This window comes from Populus nigra, chromosome 6 (genome assembly GCF_951802175.1).
Source record: "Populus nigra chromosome 6, ddPopNigr1.1, whole genome shotgun sequence".
Lineage (NCBI taxonomy): Eukaryota > Viridiplantae > Streptophyta > Magnoliopsida > Malpighiales > Salicaceae > Populus > Populus nigra.
Window position 1 is genome coordinate 10214997 of NC_084857.1, and position 23052 is coordinate 10238048.

The following is a 23052-nucleotide window of genomic DNA, read 5'->3' on the forward strand; positions in this document are numbered from 1 at the left end:
AAAAAAAACATGAAGATTGATTTATAATAAATCAAATATTAAATGATAAATTTTTTAAAAAATAATTTAAAAAAAAAACACAAAAAAATCAAAGTCAACTCATGTCAACCTTTAAAACCCGTGATCCAATCATAAGTATGAAACTAACCTCGTATAAGGTAAATTATAAAAAAAAAACAAAGAAAGATTACAAATCAATAAAACATAGAGAGATGGAGTTGCAAAAAAAATGTAATAAAAAAATTTATCTAAAGAAAAAGAAATAAAAAAAAATTAAGGGCTAAATTTGATGATAAAAAAATTATAATAAAATACTCATGGATAAAATTAAAAACAAAATTCAACCAGGAAAGGGATAAAAAAACAAACAACAATAAAAAAAAATAAAGATCAAATTTAATATAAAAATTAAATGATACCAAATGAAAGAAAAAAACCAATAAAAAAAAGGATAAAAAATAACAATAAAAAGAATAAGAGCCAAATTTGATAAAAAAAAAAACAAATGAAAAGACACCTTTATATTTTGACAAGGAGAATAAATAAAAGAGAAAGGGAAAAAAAAATTAATCAAAACCCAACCACTACGCTACACTACTGGGAAGATCACACCGAGATGCTTCCAATACTATTGTGGAAAGGCAGTGTTTGGATGTGAGACGATGCTTCATGCGCTGCCCACTCATTTATACATACAACGCACATGCCAATTATTTTTATCCTGAAAGCAATATTTATATTAATAAAAAAACCACATTCTTCATAATTAACTTGTTAATCACTAAAAACTAGTTTGAAAATAAAAAAAAAATAAAATCCATTGATGAAAGTTTTGAAAATTTTATTTTAAGAGTAATATAGTATCTATATTATACTTTAAAAATATAAAAAATCAAATTATCTTGGTAAATTGTTTTAAAAAATACTTTTAAAGATACATGATCTTTACAATGTGGTTTTAAAAGGTCAAAATACCGGATTGTCCCCAATTTACATGGGGAAAACATCATGATTTTTTATTAGAAGAGCAAAAGAATAATTGCATTATTATAATGAACAGTGACATGTATATGGGAATTCTCCATGCCAATAATTTTCTTTTTTAATGTAGCGTGGCTGTTCATAAAAAAACGTAAAGAAAAGTAAAAACTGCATCCAAATCCAAGTTTAGTATTTCTAATTTCCAATTCTGTATACAGATACACTGTATAAATACGCGTCAATAATAATAATAATAACAATAAATGTAATACAAATGAAAAAAGAATACCGAGTATTAGTAGTAGGTTAGGGGACGGTACATTCCAAAAAACAAAAAACCTTTCTACACAAGAACAGCCCACACCTCTCCCTCCACTGTAAAATGACCTCCCTTTTCTCTCGCTGCTCTCACTAGCCCTTTGCTCTCCCTCCCTCTCTCTCCATAGCTCTAGAGGCAGAGATATTCATATTCTTCCACACACCGTTCCCTCCTTCCTCAACACTCTACTTTCTCTCTTACTATATATATATATATATAAATATTCATTCATTCACACACACAGCTAATAGACACCGTTCTTTCATTCTAGTCAAGCGAGGAACTTTCTTCCCCTGTTTGATTTTTCTCAAAAGAAAACACACCATTAACACACAAAAGAAAAGATGGCGTGCTCTTATCTTGGCCCTTGTTTTCTCTTAATTTGCTCTCTTCTTGCGCTTTTTGTTTCTGGGTCTCAAATTCAAAGAACTTCATTGCCTATTATATCCTTTGATGAAGGATACACCCAACTTTTTGGGGACGATAATCTGGTCATGTACAGAGATGGAAAGAGAGTCCATTTATCTCTAGATGAGAGGACAGGTTCTTATATTTTCATAATTTCTGTTTTGGGTCTATGATTCTGGTTTTTCATTTCCTTGTATGCGTGTGTTGCGTTGGCATCCATTGAGAGTTTCTTTGGGTTGTGTATATGCAGGGTCGGGATTTGTTTCTCAGGACTTATACCTACATGGATACTTCAGTGCTTCTATCAAGTTGCCAGCAGATTATACTGCTGGAGTTGTGGTTGCTTTTTATGTGAGTAACAGTGCATATTAAGAATTTTAATGTGTTTTTAAATAAATAATGGAGGTTTAATATTTGGATTCAGTTCATCATTTATCAGACCTAAATTGGTGTTTTTTCTTTCTTTTCACGGGGAGTATTTGATTTATCTTTCAAGTCTTGTGCTTTTGATGTATCAAAGAAACTCAGATTGATGTTTCTTTGATTTACAGTTTTTTTTTCATGCCAACTGTTTTCTCTGTCATGCTAACCTTGAAAGTCTGATCAGACTACAACAAACTCATTCTCATGGGTTTGTTAGTTGTCCACTGAATTTATGGTTCATGTCCAAGCTCTATTTTAAGAAACTGAAAAAAATCCAATATACCCTCATGCTTGCCATTTCTCTCCACAAAATGTTATCTTGTCTGTAAAATCTAGCTAGGAAAATAAATAATATCATTACCATGCTAATTTTCGCTGATAAATTTCAAAATTTTGATCAAAGAAAAATTAGAAAAAAACTCTTCTTATATCATGTCTGTTTCTTTTCTTAACAGATGTCGAATGGTGACATATTCGAGAAGAACCATGATGAAATTGACTTCGAGTTCTTGGGTAACATAAGAGGCAAAGATTGGAGGATCCAGACAAACATTTATGGCAATGGCAGCACTAGTGCCGGCAGAGAAGAGAGATACAGCCTCTGGTTCGATCCCTCTGATGATTTCCATCAGTATAGCGTTCTCTGGACCAATTCTCAGATCATGTAAGCAACAAACCCGCTTCCCCATTTTTTTTCTTCTTGTTTTGTTTACCTGTGTGGTTTTACATGTATTATTTTTCTTGCAATTAGAGCTTTTTAAAGGGTGTACTTTTACCTTTTAATCAATAATGACCTCATGGTATATACGGTATGTAATTTACTGTTTGGGGGGTAGGATGGATGCATTTGCTGTAGGTAGAGACAAAGTTCCTTCTTTTAGGTGACTAGCACAGAAAGTTCTCTGTTCTTTTACCTTTAGGGACATGCACCTGTTTTAACAAAACCAGTCTGCCAGCTTTGGCGTGGCTAAAGTTTGGTAAACTTATTTGTTTGGTTACTGAGAAAAGTGAGATTAAATTCGAGATAAGAATCTATTTAAACATTGATGTGACGGAGCTGTATGCAACCCTGTTATTCTCAGGGAAAGACCGAAAAAGCATCCAATCTTGTCAGATATTCACAATTTTATATACCTGTTTCCTCAATTTTTCACATTTACCAATTAGAAGGTATTGGTTTTCTATTTTGCATATGAACAAGTTGTGCTGATTTTGTCTTAGGAGGATTAATCCTTTTTGGTGCATCGACTACCATTCTAATTCCGTGTCTATTTCTTTTATTTTTAGATTTTACGTGGACAACATTCCAATTAGAGAGGTTAAAAGAACAGAATCTATGGGAGCAGATTTCCCTTCCAAGCCAATGTCTCTGTATGCAACGATATGGGATGGGTCTGATTGGGCTACTAATGGAGGCAAATATAGAGTGAATTACAAATACGCCCCTTATGTTGCTGAATTTTCCGACCTTGTTCTGCACGGGTGTGCTGTCGATCCAATTGAGCAGTTTCCAAGATGCGATAATACAGAGAGTTCCCAGGCGATCCCCACCGGTGTCACACCAGTGCAAAGAATTAAGATGGAGAGCTTTAGGGCCAAGTTTATGACATATTCTTATTGCTATGATCGGGTTCGGTACAGGGCTCCCCCATCAGAGTGTGTGATCAATACCAAAGAAGCAGACCGACTCAAATCTTACGATCCTGTTACTTTTGGTGGAGGCCGGCGCCACCATGGGAAACGACACCACCGTAGTCGGTCAAGTCATGCTGAAGTCATTTCCATTTAAGAAATATGCAATGGTGGCATTGTCTTGTGATGGACGGGGGTTAATGTTGTCATCTTAATCTTAGTGCATTTATGCTATTATGATTTAGCTGGGGTCATTTGTTTTTGTTGTGAATAGAGAAAAAAGAGCATAGATTCTTATATGGTCGATGGTGGGTGGTTGGGCGAGGATGTGTATAGTAGTTCTTCATACCTTTAGTTTTCCAGTTGTTCATCTCATCATTGATGTTGTCACTTGGCTTTACAAATTGAATTTGGTAATGATTTTTTCTGTACTCTTGACACGCTCTAACGGGTTAAATAAATTCTTAGTATATGGAGTCCTTCTGTGTGTTGGTATGGGTTTTGGCTGTGTTTTTGCACTGAAATGGATGTTGTCATCAAGCATCTTGTCTGTTGTCTAATATTTTATTTTGTTCTCCTTTTGTTTGATCCAAGTGAGAAAAAAAACATCTGCTGATCAGTATTCCCAGGACATGTCTTTAAAGGTCAAGAGCTCGGGCCCCCTGGTCTGTCTAGACGTTTCTTAATATTTTAAAGGTCAGACTTGTCATCTTCGGAGGACATTTTGTCAATGGTTAGTTGGAATCCAAAGTCGGTTTAGATGTGACAACTGGTGAAGGCAACGCTGCTGCAAATGGCAGAATGTTGGACTTACATAGCTCACAGGTTCTGGTCTCAACGGTTCTAAATTTTGGAGAGGGGTAAGAGGGTTTTCTTTGAAATTCCTCGAGTATTATGTCAACGTGGAGTCGATATATTTTGGGAATGGGGTAAAAATTATGTTTTTAAAAATTTTAATTTTTTTTTGTTTTATTTTATATTTTAATATTGTTTTGATGTTCAAAAATAATTTTTAAAAAATATTTTTTTTTTATTTTAATACATTTCTAATAAAAAAATACTTTAAACTATCACCACTACTATAATTTCAACCACATCTAATTAGAAACAACAATACATCTGCATGTGAAGGAAGATCGGTGCGTGACTATTGACGAATTTAGATTTTTCTTCTCCGAATACCAAAAAAAGACCTCAATTTTCTCTCAAGAGTCAATTTTTGGCAGAAGAGAAGTCGAAGGAGAGTTAGATTGAAGCAAGGGAGACAGCCAGAGGAAGACAAGCAGCATCAAGTATTTCTTTGAGCCACTTTGGAGTGTTTTTCCACTCAAAACTTCATGATAGGATCCCACCTGGCCTCGCAATTAGTTGTTCTGTGACTCTTTAATTGGATGCTTTAAAGCAGCAAAGGTTGTTGATACTTCATTCTAAGGTTAATGTACCATATTAATTATAAAGACATTAAAATATACTAGAAAGCAAACCCCAAAAGAGAGGATAAGGCTGGCCAGATTGGTAGATTACATTAGCAAAACAATTAGGGCACTGGCTTTATTGCTTTAATTGTGTTGTGGTGTTTTTTTTGTTAGATGTTTTTTAAAAGTATGCTTTGTTTGAAGATGTGTTAAAATATTTTTTTAAAATTTTTATATTAGCACATTAAAAAATAAAAAAACATTGAAAATTTAGATTTAATAATTTTTCAAGTAAAATATACTTTTAAAACACACAAAAAAACAAAACAAGCCCTTCATTTATTGTTTTTTTCCATCATTCTTTTCTCTTTTGTTTTTCCTTTTCTATTCTTTAGGATAAAGATTTAGATTTGATTTGTATTGGAAGTTTCTCTTGATTTTACTACAACGTACAATTCATTTAATAAGATTTTGATGTTTCTTTACTAAACTATGGTGATTTTCTCTTGTTTTTTTGACGGTTTAAAACAATTCCAGAGGAAGAAATCTTTCATCAACACGATGCAACTCATTCCCTTATTAATCTACACGGTTGATTGGTGGTGCTTAGAAATCTCTCTTTTTTTTTTTTTTTTTGTCATGGAGTTCTATTGAGCTTTTGAACGAGTTCATGAAAAAAATCAAATGCTATCATCAGCAGGGCAATATATTTCAATCTTAATTTTTTTGTATTATCATGGTATAAAAACAGTGATGTATTTGTTTAGTTTAAATCATTAATAAAGAAATGTGTTTTTTTTTATCAAAAAAGAATTGTAAAATATATTACTACAATTTGTTTGTGAATTTTTATAATTTCTTAGACACCATAGTACACTCTGTTCAAATTAAAAAAAAAATCAACAGGGAAATATTAATAAGGTATAGAATGCCAAATTGATGCAAGGTGATCGTATCCAAGATTACGAGACAATGAAGTATATCATGTTTGCTGACTTCGGGGAATCTCTTACTGATCATAAACCTTGTAGGAACGGATAGATCCTTGTCTCAGAAACTCGGAGGCCTGTCCGTCAGACGCAGCCTCATCGTTTCACTCCAAGAATATTAATTGATCCATGAATCTTTTCCAATTCTTTTCAAGACAGAATGGCACAAAAACTGCTGCAAGATTACTAACTTCGTTGCCAATGGCATCATCACTACAAACTAATGGTAATGGACTCAAGAAAGGCATCCCGTAAAGCAGGTTTAAACTTTGAAGTACAGATTTGTGGGAAATTATTTTAACAAAAAATAAAGGATTAAAAGGCATCTTGCAAAATTTATGCAATCTAGCTTGATTTTAACTATAATTATTATATTTGTTTTTAATGATATAAGTTATTTTTGGATTTGATTTTCATAAAATGAAATTACCTGTTTATTCTTCACAATTTCTATAATTAAGTGCTTGGTTTTAACTATAATTATTATATTTTCTTAACGAAATAAGTTATTTTTAGATTTCGTTTTGTTAGATAAAAATACCTTTTCATTTTTAACAATTTTTCATATAAACTATTAATATATCAATTGTTATATTTATTAAAACAAGAATTATTTTCTTTTACAGTTTTCCCATGATTTGAAGATACGGGGAGCATACCTCCACGTATCAGTAAGCTGGGATTCCAAAGGTTGGGTATAGAGAAGGAGACAGTAACAGTAAGCAATAAGACTTTAGCCTTTCGCTTTAAAAGTTCAGTTGCAAGGAAAAGATCCATGGCCATAATGAAAAAGCTAGAGACGTGGTTTTTATGAAAGTCTTTGATGCCTCTAACCACAGGGGTTTTGATATCGGTGTCACAGCTGGAAAATGATAACCAGCTTCACAAAAAACATCACAAGCACTCATCACCTTTTCTTTTCCTCTAAAATTCATGTGGGAAGGAGAACATTTGAATAAAAGTTGTTTTCTTGCTTATCTGACCCTCCAATGTCGCATGGCTGGCCATCTCGGACCTGGATGAATCATAAATAAAATCTGAGTCAATTTACTCGCACAGTTCCTGCCACACTTGCCTACTAATTTTTGTAATTAACTAAACGATCTTGACCACAAGATTTTTAGTCTCATCAAAAGCAACTTTTCTATCAATCATAGAAATCATGTGTGGTGCCTGTAAATTGTTACAAATTATATGATCGCCTTTCTAGTCTAGGTCGGGAAATGATATTATCAATCGGCTCCTACTCTAAGCTTAAGAAATAATACTTTTTATGTTCATAATTTTGTCACTAGCTTCTGCTGGGAAATATTTTCTGGTGTGATCTTGACTCAGAAAATGGTTTCCCACTCCTTAACTGTTTCTCTTATTTCTGCTGTCAGAATGGTTTGCAAACTCTTCATGCCAGTATTGCTGAACAAAATTTGGAAAAGTAAATTCCATTGCTCTTCCATTATATATCAAATGCTATTTATTAGTTTGAAATAGGAAAAAAAATTGTCAATTTTTCAGAAACTACTATTGATCAAGGAAAAACGAGCATTCAACACTGCTCTGCTCCTCTTTGTATTCAATCGTGGTGCATTTGATCGTTTTATTTATTTATTTATTTATTTTTATACAGGGTTAGAAGCTTAGAAAGGTCTCGAGGAAAACTATATTCCTTCAGTGAATATTATGAGTGTGAATGACTAGGTTACTTGACAAACCTTGGTTGGAAGAGGTCTTCCTAGGCCGCTTCATTCTCCATCGATGGGCCTTGTCATCTTGCTAAAGAGGCCTTTGTATATTGTTTGGAATGAATGCATCAATGGGCCTGACCATTTTGTGTACAGGAAGGTTTTAATTAGAGGAACAAAATTAATTAAAAATCCAAATCTATAATTACATTAATAACAACAATAATAATCCGTTCATATTACTCTCACATTTGGTTTTTTATAAAAACATATTATGTGAGTTTGGATATTTTTTTTATATTTTTAAATTGTTTAAATGTACTGATATCAGAAATAAATTTTAAAAAATAAAAAAAATATAATTTTAATATATTTCTAAATAAAAACAATCCAAACAGTTATTTAAACATTTGATTCTCACGTCATCCTCTTCTACCGTTCGAGCAAGGGATGATTTCGACCACAACATACCTCTCGGTGAGTCATCTTGGAGCTCTAGGGTTCAAGTTCAAGCCAATCGAAGAAATGTCGTTTCCCTTGTGGAACAAGGCCGTCATCTCTTCATTCAGTTTGGCTATGAACTTGTCAAGACATGATATACTGATCTTTGTTACTAAATCTTGCACTCAATTTCAGATTCAATTTAAATCTTTCATTCAGAAAAACAAAATCCGGAACAACTTTTCCTTTATATTTTTGAAGTTTTTTTCAAGTGCCGATTCAATTGTCAATTTTAAGTTCGAAGGATAATTTTTTCTCTCTCCAGTTGCTACAAAAAAAAAAAAAAAAAGTCTATCTCCTTGGGATTAAAAGTAGCTTTGATGATGTAAGTCCAGTCCAACCCAAAAACATAAGCCCTCAAACAACGCCTGTTGTTGAAAACAAGCAGAAGCAGCAGCATTCATGAGACACATAGAGAAGGAAACCAGTCCACCTTCGCCTTTCTCTCCACCTACAACAGAAAACATAGAAAGCAATCGCCTCTTGTATCCCTCTCTTTATTTTTCTCCCTTTCCTTCAGGTCTGGTCTAAGCACGCTGCGTTAGAAGACGACAAGTGTGCTCTAAAATTAGAGACGGGAGTCGTGTATCTGATTTATCAATCATGCAGGTAATCTTCCACTTTTTTGTTGCACGATGGTGATTAATATGGGTAATTCAGAAATGTTTTGTTGGCTTGGTGTGTTTTCTGTAAAGGGCTGAGTGTGCTCTGCTAATGGCGTAGCTTGTCCTCCTCCTATTTCTCCCTGGTTTATAATGAAGCTGCCGATAATCCATCTTTTCGTGTCGTTCTTGCTGTTTCTGTTGATAGTTCATGTCAATTTTTGGATAGGTTTTGGTTGCTCAAGATACTCACGAATAAGTTGTCTAGATACAGATCACAGATTAATAATAATAGGCAGTTTAACTCAATATATTTGCGTTTTACCGGATTATCTGCGTTCTAACAGGTCCACACAACTCACAAGAATGTTCAGCTCTGGTAGAATTTTGAACACATATAGTAGATTGACCATGCTATTGTATCCTATTCCTACAAGAAGCTGCCTTAATTAGTGTGAAGGTACTCGTACTAAATGTTCCAATATGATATGGTACCTGCATATTCCTCCACGATGCTTACTATTGTGAATAACTCCTTTGCAGAGACTAGTTCACTCCATGTTTGAGCACAACATGTCTACAATTTCTGTTCTTTAGCAGTGTTAATCACTCTTGATTGAATTGAACACCTCCTTAGGCAGACCGACCCCAGTTGCCATCCCAAGTTATCTAGAACAGCAATTGGTTCTTGTGGTAATTCAAATTCGATCATCCTTCTCGCTGTCAAGTTTAAACGTTATGAATTCATGTTTTGATGTTTAGCAAGGCTGGTTAATGATCTTTGTTGTGTGATTTTTACACCCTTTTTACCTTCCTATTTCAAATTCAAATTCAATAAAATTAATCTGATTAAAAAAGCACGGCTTATTTCAACCATCAATACAAGGGAAATTAACGGGAAAATGTCCTAAACGAAACTTCATATACCTGTGGGTATGTGGGGAGAGGAGTAACCTGAATCCTGCTCTCACCGTGGACGAAACAAGCTTAAAATTTCAATAATAAAGGGAGAAAAAAACCCAATAATGCTAAAGTTTATTGATTATTTATATAAGTACTTGCATTAAGCTAGTCATATTCAATAACAAGTCTTTGGAAACAGATCTCTATCAGCAGTAGGTTCCAAAACTAAGTGTAGAACTCCACAAAAGAGGCAAACCAGAATGAATCCCTCTCGTGGGACTTCGTGATCACATGGGTGTGCGTGTGCGAGAGCTAATTCAGTCTTGCAGGTTCTTTTCCCAATAAAGAGGGGACTCCTTATGCTGATTCGACGTATTCATGCAACGAGCCACTTGCTATTTGCTTCAATCAGAGATAAAATTGTGCATGAAAAATAAATAAATGCCAGTCCAAAAGCTACACATCAAGTACAAAAAAATAAGTACTGGTTTAAAACCCACACAGTAAGAATATGGAAGAAACAGAACTACCAGCCCAAAGGTCCACTGTTTCTGCTGCTTCCTCTTTTTTTCCCTTTTATTCACTGTATATCTTGATTCTTGACATGCTAGAAGTTCTCAGATTCAGCCTCTTTTCTCTCTACCATTTTGATGAAATTCCTAACAATTGTCTTGCCTTCAGATGTTATGATGCTTTCTGGATGGAACTGCACCCCCTGCAAAAATTTCAAACATTTTCAATAGCATCTTATAAAGACCTTACTACCTGTAAGTGTGAAGCCAACCACCTAAGTCAACAATAGTGGGAGAAGATAAAGTCATTCTTTACATCTTAGTAAAAAATTGTAAGCACCAAATTGATACCACTTGTCTTGCCCCTTGTTTTTTGCATGGATGCTTGCCTATAAATAGACAATGCATCCAAGCATTATAGACACACCACAAGAGAGAAACTTGAGAGCAAGTAGAGAGAGTAATCCCACAAAGTTGTGAGGTATTTGTGATATAGTAAGTAACGTGTTTTCTCCTAGTAATAGAGAGATTTCAGTTGTTCTTCTATTGTTAGAGAGAGGTTGTAATTCCCACATTACTTTGTAAAATCCTTCTATACTTGCCCGTGGACGTAGCCAAATTGGGTGAACCACGTAAATTCTTGTGTGTCTAATTTCTCATTTTATCCTATCCCTTACCTTTTATCTTGTCGGGTTTGCATGTTAGTATCCTAATAGTGGTATCAGAGCTTTCTGCTTGGTGTTGTTAATACAAAAAAGTTATTCGTGTATACAGTTACTATTCATGTCTACGACACTATTCACCTATACAACACTATTCATACATACGGTATTGTTCACATACGTTACTGTTGGCGTATAAAGAAAGTCAGTGCGGTGATTAAATACAGTATAGGAAGTTCTGTCTAAGGAGATTAAGTTTTAAACGAGACCGTTTGTGACCCCTCTAATCTTTCCTAGGAACTTACTTAGTGAAGTATTATTCACACGATATTATTTCTGTATATGTTGCAGATAAGTGAAACGGTGATAGCTGAATAGATCATGGTGAATAAAATGGCAGCAAAGTACGAGATTGAAAGATTCAATAGGAGCAATTTCTTACTGTGGAAATGAGAATCAAGGCAATCTTAAGGAAAGAGAATTGCTTAGTAGCAATTGGGGATCGGCCCGCGGAGATCACTGATAATGCAAAATGGAATGAGATGAATGACAATGCTATTGCTAACATACATTTAGCATTAGCCGATGAAGTATTATCAAGTGTGGCGGAGAAGAAAACAGCTAAGGAGATATGGGAGACTCTAACAAAGCTATACGAGTCCAAGTCTTTGCACAATAAGATTTTCTTAAAGTGGACTTTATACCCTTCGAATTGCAGAAACCACGGTGGTGACTGACCACATCAACACAATAAGAACTCTATTTTCACAACTCATTACGTTGAGTCCACAAATAGAGGAAAATGAACATACAGAGCTTCTACTTCAAAGTCTTCCTGATTCGTATGATCAACTTGACCAATGATATCCTCTTAGACTATTTAGTCTTTGATGATGTTGCAGCCGCTATCTTGGAAGAAGAAAATAGGAGCAGAAATAGTTCAAACAAAGTAGAGGCATTGTTAGTGTCAAGAGGAAGATCAACGGAGCGTGACTCCAGTGGGAGTAAAAGGCAAGGGATGGGATAAAATGAGAAATTAGACACACAAGAATTTACATGGTTCACTCAATTTGGCTACATCCACGGGCAAGTATAGAAGGATTTTACTAAATAATGTGGGAATTACAATCTCTTTCTAACAATAGAAGAACAACTAAAATCTCTCTATTACTAGGAAAAAACACCTCACTTGCTATCTCACAAATACATCACAACTTTGTGGGATTACTCTCTCTTCTTTCTCTCTATTTGCTCTCAAGTTTCTCTCTTGTGGTGTGTCTATAATGCTTGGATGCATTGCTTATTTATAGGCAAGCATCCATGCAAAAGACAAGGGGCAAGGCAAGTGGCACCAATTTGGTGCCTACAATTTTTGACTAAGGTGTAAAGGATGGCTTCATCTTCTCCCACCATTGTTGACTTAGGTGACTGGCTTCACATTCTCCCACCTGAAGACTTAAATGTGAAGTCAGCCACCTAAGTCAACAATGGTGAGAGAAAGTGAAGCCATCCTTTACACCTTAGTCAAAAATTATAGGCACCAAATTGGTACCACTTGCCTTGCCCCTTGTTTTTTGCGTGGATGCTTGCCTATAAATAGGCAATGCATCCAAGCATTATAGACACACCACAAGAGAGAAACTTGAAAGCAAGTAGAGAGAGTAATCCCACAAAGTTATGAGGTATTAGTGAGATAAAAAGTGAGGTGTTTTCTCCTAGTAATAGAGATTTCAGTTGTTCTCCTATTGTTAAGGAGAGGTTGTAATTCCCGCATTACTTAGCAAAATCCTTCTATACTTGCCCGTGGACGTAGCCAAATCATCCATGCAAAAGACAAGGGGCAAGGCAAGTGGCACCAATTTGGTGCCTACAATTTTTGACTAAGGTGTAAAGGATGGTTTCACCTTCTCCCACCATTGTTGACTTAGGTGGCTGGCTTCACATTCTCCCACCTGAAGACTTGAATGTGAAGCCAACCACCTAAGTCAACAATGGTGGGAGAAGGTGAAGCCATCCTTTACACCTTAGTCAAAAATTGTAGGCACCAAATTGGTACCACTTGCCTTGCCCTTTGTTTTTTGCGTGGATGCTTGCCTATAAATAGGCAATGCATCCAAGCATTATAGACACACCACAAGAGGGAAACTTGAGAGCAAGTAGAGAGAAAGAAGAGAGAGTAATCCCACAAAGTTATGAGGTATTAGTGAGATAGAAAGTGATGTGTTTTCTCCTAGTAATAGAGATTTCAGTTGTTCTCCTATTGTTAAGGAGAGGTTGTAATTCCCGCATTACTTAGCAAAATCCTTCTATACTTGCCTGTGGACGTAGCCAAATCATCCATGCAAAAGACAAGGGGCAAGGCAAGTGGCACCAATTTGGTGCCTACAATTTTTGACTAAGGTGTAAAGGATGGCTTCACCTTCTCCCACCATTGTTGACTTAGGTGGCTGGCTTCACATTCTCCCACCTGAAGACTTGAATGTGAAGCCAACCACCTAAGTTAACAATGGTGGGAGAAGGTGAAGCCATCCTTTACACCTTAGTCAAAAATTGTAGGCACCAAATTGGTACCACTTGCCTTGCCCTTTGTTTTTTGCGTGGATGCTTGCCTATAAATAGGCAATGCATCCAAGCATTATAGACACACCATAAGAGAGAAACTTGAGAGCAAGTAGAGAGAAAGAAGAGAGAGTAATCCCACAAAGTTATGAGGTATTAGTGAGATAGAAAGTGAGGTGTTTTCTCCTAGTAATAGAGATTTCAGTTGTTATCCTATTGTTAAGGAGAGGTTGTAATTCCCGCATTACTTAGCAAAATCCTTCTATACTTGCCCGTGGACGTAGCCAAATCATCCATGCAAAAGACAAGGGGCAAGGCAAGTGGCACCAATTTGGTGCCTACAATTTTTGACTAAGGTGTAAAGGATGGCTTCACCTTCTCCCACCATTGTTGACTTAGGTGGCTGACTTCACATTCTCCTACCTGAAGACTTGAATGTGAAGCCAGCCACCTAAGTCAACAATGGTGGGAGAAGGTGAAGCCATCCTTTACACCTTAGTCAAAAATTGTAGGCACCAAATTGGTACCACTTGCCTTGCCCCTTGTTTTTTGCGTGGATGCTTGCCTATAAATAGGCAATGCATCCAAGCATTATAGACACACCACAAGAGAGAAACTTGAGAGCAAGTAGAGAGAAAGAAGAGAGAGTAATCCCACAAAGTTATGAGGTATTAGTGAGATAGAAAGTGAGGTGTTTTCTCCTAGTAATAGAGATTTCAGTTGTTCTCCTATTGTTAAGGAGAGCTTGTAATTCCCGCATTACTTAGCAAAATCCTTCTATACTTGCCTGTGGACGTAGCCAAATTGGGTGAACCACGTAAATTCTTGTGTATCTAATTTCTTATTTTATCCTATCCCTTGCCTTTTATCCTGTCGGGTTTGCATGCCAATATCCTAACAGTAAGAGCAATAAAAAGAAAGTCGATGGACCCATATAACCAATTGAAATAAAGAAATCATTAGTCATCAGCAAGTCCAAGGACAAACACATCTTGGAATAGTCCATCGTATATTTCTTTTTTTTCTAGAACCCCAGCATGTCTTTTCTCCATGTGGCTGAGTGTGCATGGATTTTGGCATATTAATACAACAATCTGAAAGGGGCACCTCTGTGTTTCACCGTATGTTGTTTTCTAACCACCATGCGAGACCCCTAGTTTGTAAGATCCTAGCAACATCAATTTTGGTATGCTCGTGATATAATAGACCATGCACTGATCAAGAAAACAACATTTATAAATCATATAAGCTGTAGAACAAGTTGGGGAAGGAACACCACCGAAAGGTTGCAAAATGATCTAGGAATACTGATCACATGAAGGTTTCTGGGCAATCCGATGAGTGATTATAGTCATACAGCTTGATAGATTGAACATTAACACGGGTCATTTCTAAAATAACAGCTGTCAACTGGTAATTCACAAATAGCTTGAAAGACATATCCCATAAAATAAAATCTCCATTTTTCTTCACCAAATTGATCTTATGCCTTCAAGCGGGTAATATCAAGGAATGACTCAAACCATAATTTTTTTCCCCTCAAATTTGAGAGTAAAGGAAAACAAGCTCCATCATGTTAAAGTAAGAGCTATGACTATGAAAGTCCATTATTTCATGTTAGAGAGCAATTTTCTTGCCCTCGCTAGTACCATGTTTTTCCTTGAAGAAAGGTGGGGGGAGAAAGGAAAACAGTCACTAGAATGTTTCACTCTAAATATTCCAAATTTCTTCTTTTTTGTTGGCAGATGAAGCCACGAGTCTATATGCAAGACTTTCAAGTGAAGAAGACAGATCACAACAAATTTCGTGCTACTCTACATCTAAGCAAGCAAATATGGATGCCGAGCTCAGACCTGTCAAATAATTGCATGAAAGGGCAATTTACCAATAAGTGGATAACAAATGAATATATTACCTGCAGATGCTTATATTTTCGATGGCGAGCAGCCATTATGAGGCCATCCTCAGTCCATGCTGTAACCTCTAGTTCTTCACCAGGGAAACTCTCTTTTTCAATCACAAGGCTATGGTATCTTCCAGCAGTGAAAGGACTGCAAAAGGTATGCATATATCGAGGCAAACCATTACCATATACGGACAAAATCAAGATGAAATTTAATAGAGAGAAACTTATGGCAAATCATGGGTTTCTAATTTAATAGAGGCAAACCATTACCATATATGGACACAATCAAGACGTTCAGACCTTGTCCAACATGTTTGCTAATTTTTTGTACTCCAAATACAACTACGATACATCAGTAAATTGAGGTAAGGAAAGGACAAAGCTTGACTAATGTAGTCAAATACGCATATAAGCAAGAGTCAAGATGAATGCCAGTATGAAAGCCATTTTATTAACCACAGAAAAATTCCCCTCCCTGTGGCCTTGCTATTTTATTTGCAAATAACTGAATAAGAGGTAAATCTGTCTAGTATCGCCAACTTGCATGTAGGTAAATCTGATTGCATCATATACAAATGTAAATCTAACTAAATTTTGGTTGTGGCAACTCATGAGGACAAACCTACAGCAAGTAGTCACGGGCCTCACGGCCTTTCACCAATTTTCTATGGTTGCACTTTCCTGTGAATTCAATTGTTTTATTGCCGTTCAAAGTGTGAGTAATGTCTCATGATCATACAGTAAAATGTTGTATTCATGGTTATATGTTGAAGTTCAAAGAAACCCAGCTATTTTTTGTCATTTTGAAAACATTTTAATTAAAAAGTTTGAATTTTATGAACATGTGAGTACAATTAGTAACCGTTATAATTTGCAACCTTTTCATTTACTTTGGAATTATGAATCAGATCTCACAAAATAAGGATGTAATTCGCATGATAGATGAACAAGTTAAGCAATTCTTTCAAATGTAACTTGCCAGACAAGGCCAGCAACAAAAAAGAGAGAGAAGATAATAATGTCAGATCAATTGCTCAAAAGTTCCTTACTTAGAGAACCCAGCGAACAAGCCATCTTCCCCCTTCTCGTCATAATACACAGGAGAACCTTTTCCATGCACGACACCATAAGGAGAGCGCACAATCTTTCCTGAAATGCAACAATGTACTGTGTATTATGTAAAGAAAACTCAATCAGAAGACTGCAGCGTGTTAAAAATAAAATATCTTGAACATCGTTCAAGTTCCTTGATGATTCTCGCAAAAGCAAATATCGGACAACTAGATAAACAATGAAACTTGCAGATGGCCAAAAAGATTTGAAGTGTAACCTCCAAAAGCCTCTCCAATGCACTGCAACCCCATACACACACCAAACAAAGGCACGGTAGGTCCAAGCTCTAGAACCGTCTGTAGGGAAATTCCAGAATCTTGGGGTGTTCCTATAAAAGGAAATGACATACATAAATATAGTTTTCAACTTTATTTTGTTTTGGTCTTGCTGCACTTTGATTCTAAGCACTCAAGATAACGCGTTAGCAAAAACTAACCTGGGCCTGGGGATATAAGGACGCCTCTTGGCTTTTTCCTGTTAAAATAAGAGAAAGGTGACAAGTGCAACTGGTGAACACAACAAACACCTCATGTGTGATCCACTCTTATAAATAGGATTTAACACCTAACAAATGCCAGATAACTACATAACAATAAATTCTTACCTTTTTAAATCCTCCACAGTTAACTCGTCATTCCGATACACCTCAAAATGGCAGCCCACCTCTCCCATATACTTCAATAACAAAAGGCAACAGAGTTCAATGTTTTGATCTATAAATCAGTTCAACAAATTGATGAGAGAGAGACGGAGAGCAATCAAACAGAGCAGTATAAAAGAATTAATCATGCGAAACAATAGACACCAACACTTTTGCAGAAGTGATTAAAGACTTTACAAAGTTTCTAATTTTCTCCCAGAACTATAATTTTGATGGAAACTTGTTATAGCTTTCCTTTGACATATCACATAAATGAATATGATTCTTTTTAACATGTGGAGTCACTAGCAATGTCCACTTCGAAGTGAAATCACTGGTGCTATTCTCAATTGTTGACAATAGTCAGGTCATTTGAAGAAAATGTTCAAATTAAAGAGTTTCTTTCTATGTTTAGCAATGTCTTGCGACTTTTTGCCACTTCATTTAAACAAAAGCTCACCGCTGTAGTCATAAACAAACAAGGAATGCGTTGCGTGTGCAGTTTTTGGTTTCTATAAATGATGAAAACCATATCACACACACACACACAATTAGAAATGCCATTCCTCTATGAAAACAAAATCTGTGATTTACTTTCCATTTACATAATGCATTTTCTCAGCAACCAAACAGGGGGTACAATTAAAGATCCACACGATCACAAAATCTTTAAAACAGAGAAGAACCCAGAAAACAAATTAACATTGAAGAGAATTCGAAATTATCGAATGCCATGTGAATAATCTAAGAAGAGAAAGAACTAACCTGGCACAGATTATAAGTGAAACTGTCATAATTGTCAATGACAATTATAGGATTCTTGATTCCCCTGTCATTAGAAGCCACAACCCTGGAATTGAGTTCTGCAGCAGCCTCCGAACATTTTACTACTAGCCCTTTTAAGCTCTTTGCTCCAAAACTCACTCCTGGAACATTATAAAAAAACGGTAAGCCTACATGTAAAATTTACGTACATAAACGCAGAGAGGTTAAAAAGCAAGAAATAGAGAGAGAGAGAGGAGTAGAGAAAGTTACTTGATGGTAATGAGAAGAGATTTAAAGGAGAGGCATGCTGGGTTTTGAGCGCAAGAGAGAGCTTCGACTGATTGCAAGCGGTTTGACGTACCATGCTTGCAGCACCCATTGTCACTGGAGAGTGGAGAGAGACAGACAGGGAGAGATTTGTTAGATTCTCAGCTGCTGCCCATAACAATTAAGAAATAGGCTGGAGCTTCTTAGTACTACTATGTGATATATGTCAAGCTAATAAAAGAAAGATTTTCCGAACAATCACGAATTCAAACTGTAATCCAAAAAATGAAAATAAGAAAATGAGAAATTATCTATTAATATATGAAAAATGATATGCAGACAAATTTTAAGAGTGAAAGCTAAAATCTTTTAACATAAATGATTGATACACTTAATTTACCATTGAAAAATTTATTTATATATCATTAGTCTTTTTTTAGTTTTATATACATATTCAAGGGTGTCATTAAAAATTCTTTCTTTTCTTCATTTTCATGACTCTAGTGTATATATTAGTTTTTTGACTGGATGATTGTGTTTTGAAAATTAAAAAAACAATTCAAGACTCAACTCTTTTATCAAACTTAATTTTAAAATTAATTTGATGGATAAAAAACAACCTAAAAACATGGTTTAATTTAAAAATAAAGAAAAATTATATTTACTCTTTTTTTATACCACAATTTATAGCTTTATTTCATTTAATTAGGCTACAAAAAGATTACATCAAAAAGAAGTTTTAGGATTAAAAAAAAACAGCTTCACTTCACTGTTCATAAGTGAAGCTGCTCTCAATCGTAATAGTATAGAAAATAATAATGCCAGGCTTTTGAAATATTATTTCTTTGTTCAAGTACTTTTACTAATATTCTGTCTTTGGAAAGTCCCCGTGATGGGAGTCGTTCAAGTCATCCTTGAACACCTCGGGCAAAAAATTCATCTTCTACCACAACCCTCTCCTGTCCTACTAATTATTAATTACTCACCACTGATGTTAATTGATCGGGCTATAAAGTCTATTTACGAAGAAAAAATCGTTTGAGATGGGTTTAGTAATAATATCCATTTATAATTTAATGTAAAAAATAAAATAAAGTTGAGGTTTTTAAAAATATAAATTCGCTTAAAATTTGTATGAGATAAATCTTCCTTTAAATAAAATAAATTTATTTATTTTTATAAATAAAAAAACATGCTGTTTTAATTTTTATAAAATTAATATTTAAAAATCAATTATATATGAGACAATCTAAAAAAACAGAAAATATTTAATTAACCTAATATTTCCTACAAAAGAAGAGTTGAGGACTAGTTGAATACATGTTGGCATGTTGCTAAAACGCTAATTCTCAAATCTGCCCTTCTCCCTTCCTTTGAACGCTCCGTTAGAATTTCAAAATCGCTGCTATTAGTAATGAAAAGCAAAACATCGAACAGTTGATGGGAGTGAAGGATGGATGCATGGAGAGATGCGATAGGAGAGAATCAAGAATCGCATACCAATGTGTAACTTCTTGGAGAGAGTATGTGAGACAGCGCACTCAGGCAAAGCGCGAAATGGGTGGATGGGAGGAACGAGCAACGCCGAGAGCTGTTTCGGTCAAGCCAGGATGGAGGCGATTCAAAGTGAATAGATATAAGACGGAAGGAAAAAATAAAACCCTCTCCCTGCTCATTTTTTTTCTGGAGCGGAGCAGCGATTGCTTTCTTTAAGCTACATTGATCTGCAAAAGTCCTTCAATAATGAAATTAAGTGGTTGTTGGGAAAAGCAAAGGAGGAGATACAGATCCATCGTCCGTACAAGAGGTGGCAAATATAGAAACAGAAATTTGAGGCCACCCTTCTATCTAATCTAGCCTGCAATGCATGCATGATGATGGCTGCTGGATAGATAATGTTAATTTTTTTGCCCCTTCTATCTGAACAGCTAGACTAGTGCTGATTCATGAACCGTACCATGCATTCTATAGCCGGAAAAGAAAAAATGGTCGGTAAATATATTTCCGTGCTCATATATTTCTTACTGTATTAAAACATTTAAAAACCGATTATATATATTTAAAAAGTTCTCCGTCAAACAAACAGAAAACTATTGGTTTTTAAGATAGTAGCTAGCCCACTGGGCTGTTCGCTATGTTTTTAGACTTGACCCACTGGAATTAGCACCAACCGCCAAATCCTCAGTGAATTTGTTACTGAGTGATTTACAGGGTTGTTCGAGAATATAATTATTTTTTAAAATATTTTTTATTTAAAAATATATTAAGATAATATTTTTTAAAAAAATATTTTTAATATGAAAACTCTATTTTTTAAAAAAAATTTGAAGTAAATAAAAAAATAAAATAAAAATTCATTTTTTTAAAAAAATACTGCATGACCCAATTTATTTATTTCAAATTAATATTTTTTTGGTGTTTTCAGATCATGTGTTGTGTTGATGTTAAAAATAATTTTTTTTAAAAAAATATTATTTTAATATATTTATAAAAAAATACATTTTAAAAAACGACTGCAACTATATTTTTAAACACAACAAAAAAATACAAACTTAACAATTATCATCGCCAATAACAACAGCTAACTACTTTTATAACCTTGATGCACCCGTAACTCGTTTTAGGTTTGATTGATGAGTAACTTAAGATATAGACATAGTTGAAAAAATAAATAAATTTTAGAATTACATAGTCTGCTTAAGTATCATAATCTTTTTCAAATTGCTTTTTATAGCCAGTGATCTTTATTGCAGGTTTATAAGGTCAACTAAAGCTATTTTTTTCAATCTTTTTTTTAATCTAACTTTATTATTTTTTATTTTTGTTTCTCAATATTGTGTTGGTTGAAATTTTGACTTCATAATCCATTTTGATTTAATTTTATTAAGGTTATCACATTCTCATAATCTTTGTTGCAAACTTGGCTAGTTTACTAGGATTGACTTAAGCTATATTTTTTTAAAAGTGAATTTTTCTTTTCAATTTCACCCTCCAACATTTTATTGTCTATGAAATGAGTTTTGTAACTCTTTTGTTAATTTTTTATTATTATAGAGTTATCACGGTCCGATGACTCAGGTTATAAATTTTGCAAGTTAACTAGAATTTACTCAAGTAGATTTGGTTTATCATTGTCCCAATGTTTTTTTAAAACATCAGCTAACATGTCGCAATCTTAATATATATATATAAAGTGGTGACTAATAGGTATCATATTTTAAATTTATAATTGATTTTTTTCTTCTAGAAAATACATCAGCAACACATTTATTTGTTTTCATTTAGAAAAAAAATAGTTGACTGGGTTGAATAAATTAATTTTATTTTAGTTAGAAAAAAAAACAATAAATAAATCAAATTTAAAAGGAAAAGTATACAAGAAAACTTGAGGAAAAAATATTTTTTTCAAAAAAATACAAACAAGGCATCTTAATTCATAATCTATTAAATATGGAAGAATGAATTGAGGTAAAAAAAGACTTAAAAAACAGCTCTGATAAATCCGAGTTAGCATAACAAACCTGTAACATTGTAAATCATGGCCAAACCAGCTTGGGATATCATGCTAAATTTGTGACCTAGATTACGAGATTAGATAGTCCGATAGAAAAAATAGAGAGAATTACAAAGCATAATTTTTTAATGAAAAACATCAACTCGTGTTAAAGTTTCAAATTCATGACCGGGGTTATTAGACATAAAGCATATTATTTGAAAAAACCATAAAGCTTGGTTTCTAAACAATAATTTCAATTATACAAAAGAATTAATAAAATAATAATTAAAAGAACGATGATTAAAATTGTAATATAAAATAAAGTTTATATTAGATAAAATAGTGAAATTAAAAGAAAAAAATCAATTTAGCATAAGGATAAAAATAAAAAACCTAAAACAATAAAGATCAAAATTGATATAAAAAATAAAATTAATTTTTTTTATTAAATAATTAAATTAAAAAAAATATTTTTAGCAGCTGAATACATGCCATTTAAAGAATGCAGGTGTCTCCACGTATTAGTATCTATTAGTGTGTATGTAGCAAATTTTTGTTTTTTAATTATTTTCTTTATTTGCTAAAAGAACCAATTGCCCCTTAAATTACCACGTAATAACCAAAAAACTTAGAGGAAAAGATGAAAAAGTTCCTTAAGATTAGCTTTATTTTTTGGCTTTCACGATTAATTTAATCATTTCATTACATTTTTATTTTTATTTTTTATACTCAATAAAAGATCAAATTACCTCTCATTTGTTAGGATAATTAGGTGAAATTATTGTGAAAAAACAAAAATGTTTCTTGACTTTAGTTTTAATTTTTTTTAGTCTAAAAGTGTTTTAGTTGTTTTACTGTGCATTCTAAAAGGAAAAAAATATTTATCTTCCTCCAATAAATTAAGTAATGACTAATGAGACATGTAGAAAAACAAAAATACCCCAATTACTACCCAATTACTAGTGTTAAGTTTCCAAGCGGAGAGGCAAAACCAAGAAATCATTGCTTCAATAAACAATAATTTCAATCATAATAGTAAAAATGTCTCCCTAATTAGCTTTTGTTAGGCATTGTTTTTTTTCGGGGCTTAACCGTACTTTTAAAAAATTTTGATTTTTTTTTAAAATTTTGATTTTTTTATATTTTTGAATTATTTTGATATAATAATGTTAAAAATAAAATTTTAAAAATAAAAAAAATATTATTTTGATGTATTTTTAAATAAAAAATACTTTGAAAAATAATTTCTACCCCAATCTCAAATTATTTTTTGAATTTTT

General features: G+C 33.8%; 2 protein-coding genes and 1 long non-coding RNA gene across 4 annotated transcripts; 2 read left to right on the top strand and 1 right to left on the bottom strand.

The window, feature by feature from the left end:
* The first annotated feature begins 1325 nt into the window (after positions 1-1325).
* LOC133695901 (probable xyloglucan endotransglucosylase/hydrolase protein 28) lies at positions 1326-4242 on the top strand. The gene is made up of 4 exons (XM_062117874.1): positions 1326-1843; positions 1959-2059; positions 2587-2795; positions 3419-4242. The coding sequence occupies exons 1-4, from the start codon at positions 1645-1647 to the stop codon at positions 3918-3920; spliced, it is 1011 nt and encodes a 336-aa protein (XP_061973858.1). The 5' UTR covers positions 1326-1644; the 3' UTR covers positions 3921-4242.
* A 4053-nt stretch (positions 4243-8295) lies between these two features.
* Positions 8296-11848, top strand: LOC133696538 (uncharacterized). Its single transcript, XR_009842696.1, has 2 exons — positions 8296-8956; positions 11378-11848. It is a non-coding gene; the product is annotated as an uncharacterized LOC133696538 (long non-coding RNA).
* LOC133696536 (anthranilate synthase beta subunit 2, chloroplastic-like) lies at positions 9965-20149 on the bottom strand. 2 transcript variants are annotated; one of them, XR_009842695.1, is made up of 9 exons: positions 18280-18480; positions 18010-18170; positions 17209-17279; positions 17041-17078; positions 16822-16932; positions 16541-16640; positions 15501-15636; positions 10383-10567; positions 9965-10254 (listed from the first exon to the last, which is right to left on the bottom strand). XR_009842695.1 is itself a non-coding variant. In XM_062118751.1 (9 exons), the coding sequence occupies exons 2-9, from the start codon at positions 18386-18388 to the stop codon at positions 10460-10462; spliced, it is 834 nt and encodes a 277-aa protein (XP_061974735.1). In that variant the 5' UTR covers positions 18389-18393; positions 19777-20149; the 3' UTR covers positions 9965-10459. The 2 variants fall into 2 exon arrangements, 1 of the variants encoding a protein (XP_061974735.1); XM_062118751.1 differs by adding an exon at positions 19777-20149 and having other exon boundaries at positions 9965-10567; positions 18280-18393.
* Between the last annotated feature and the right edge of the window lie 2903 nt (positions 20150-23052).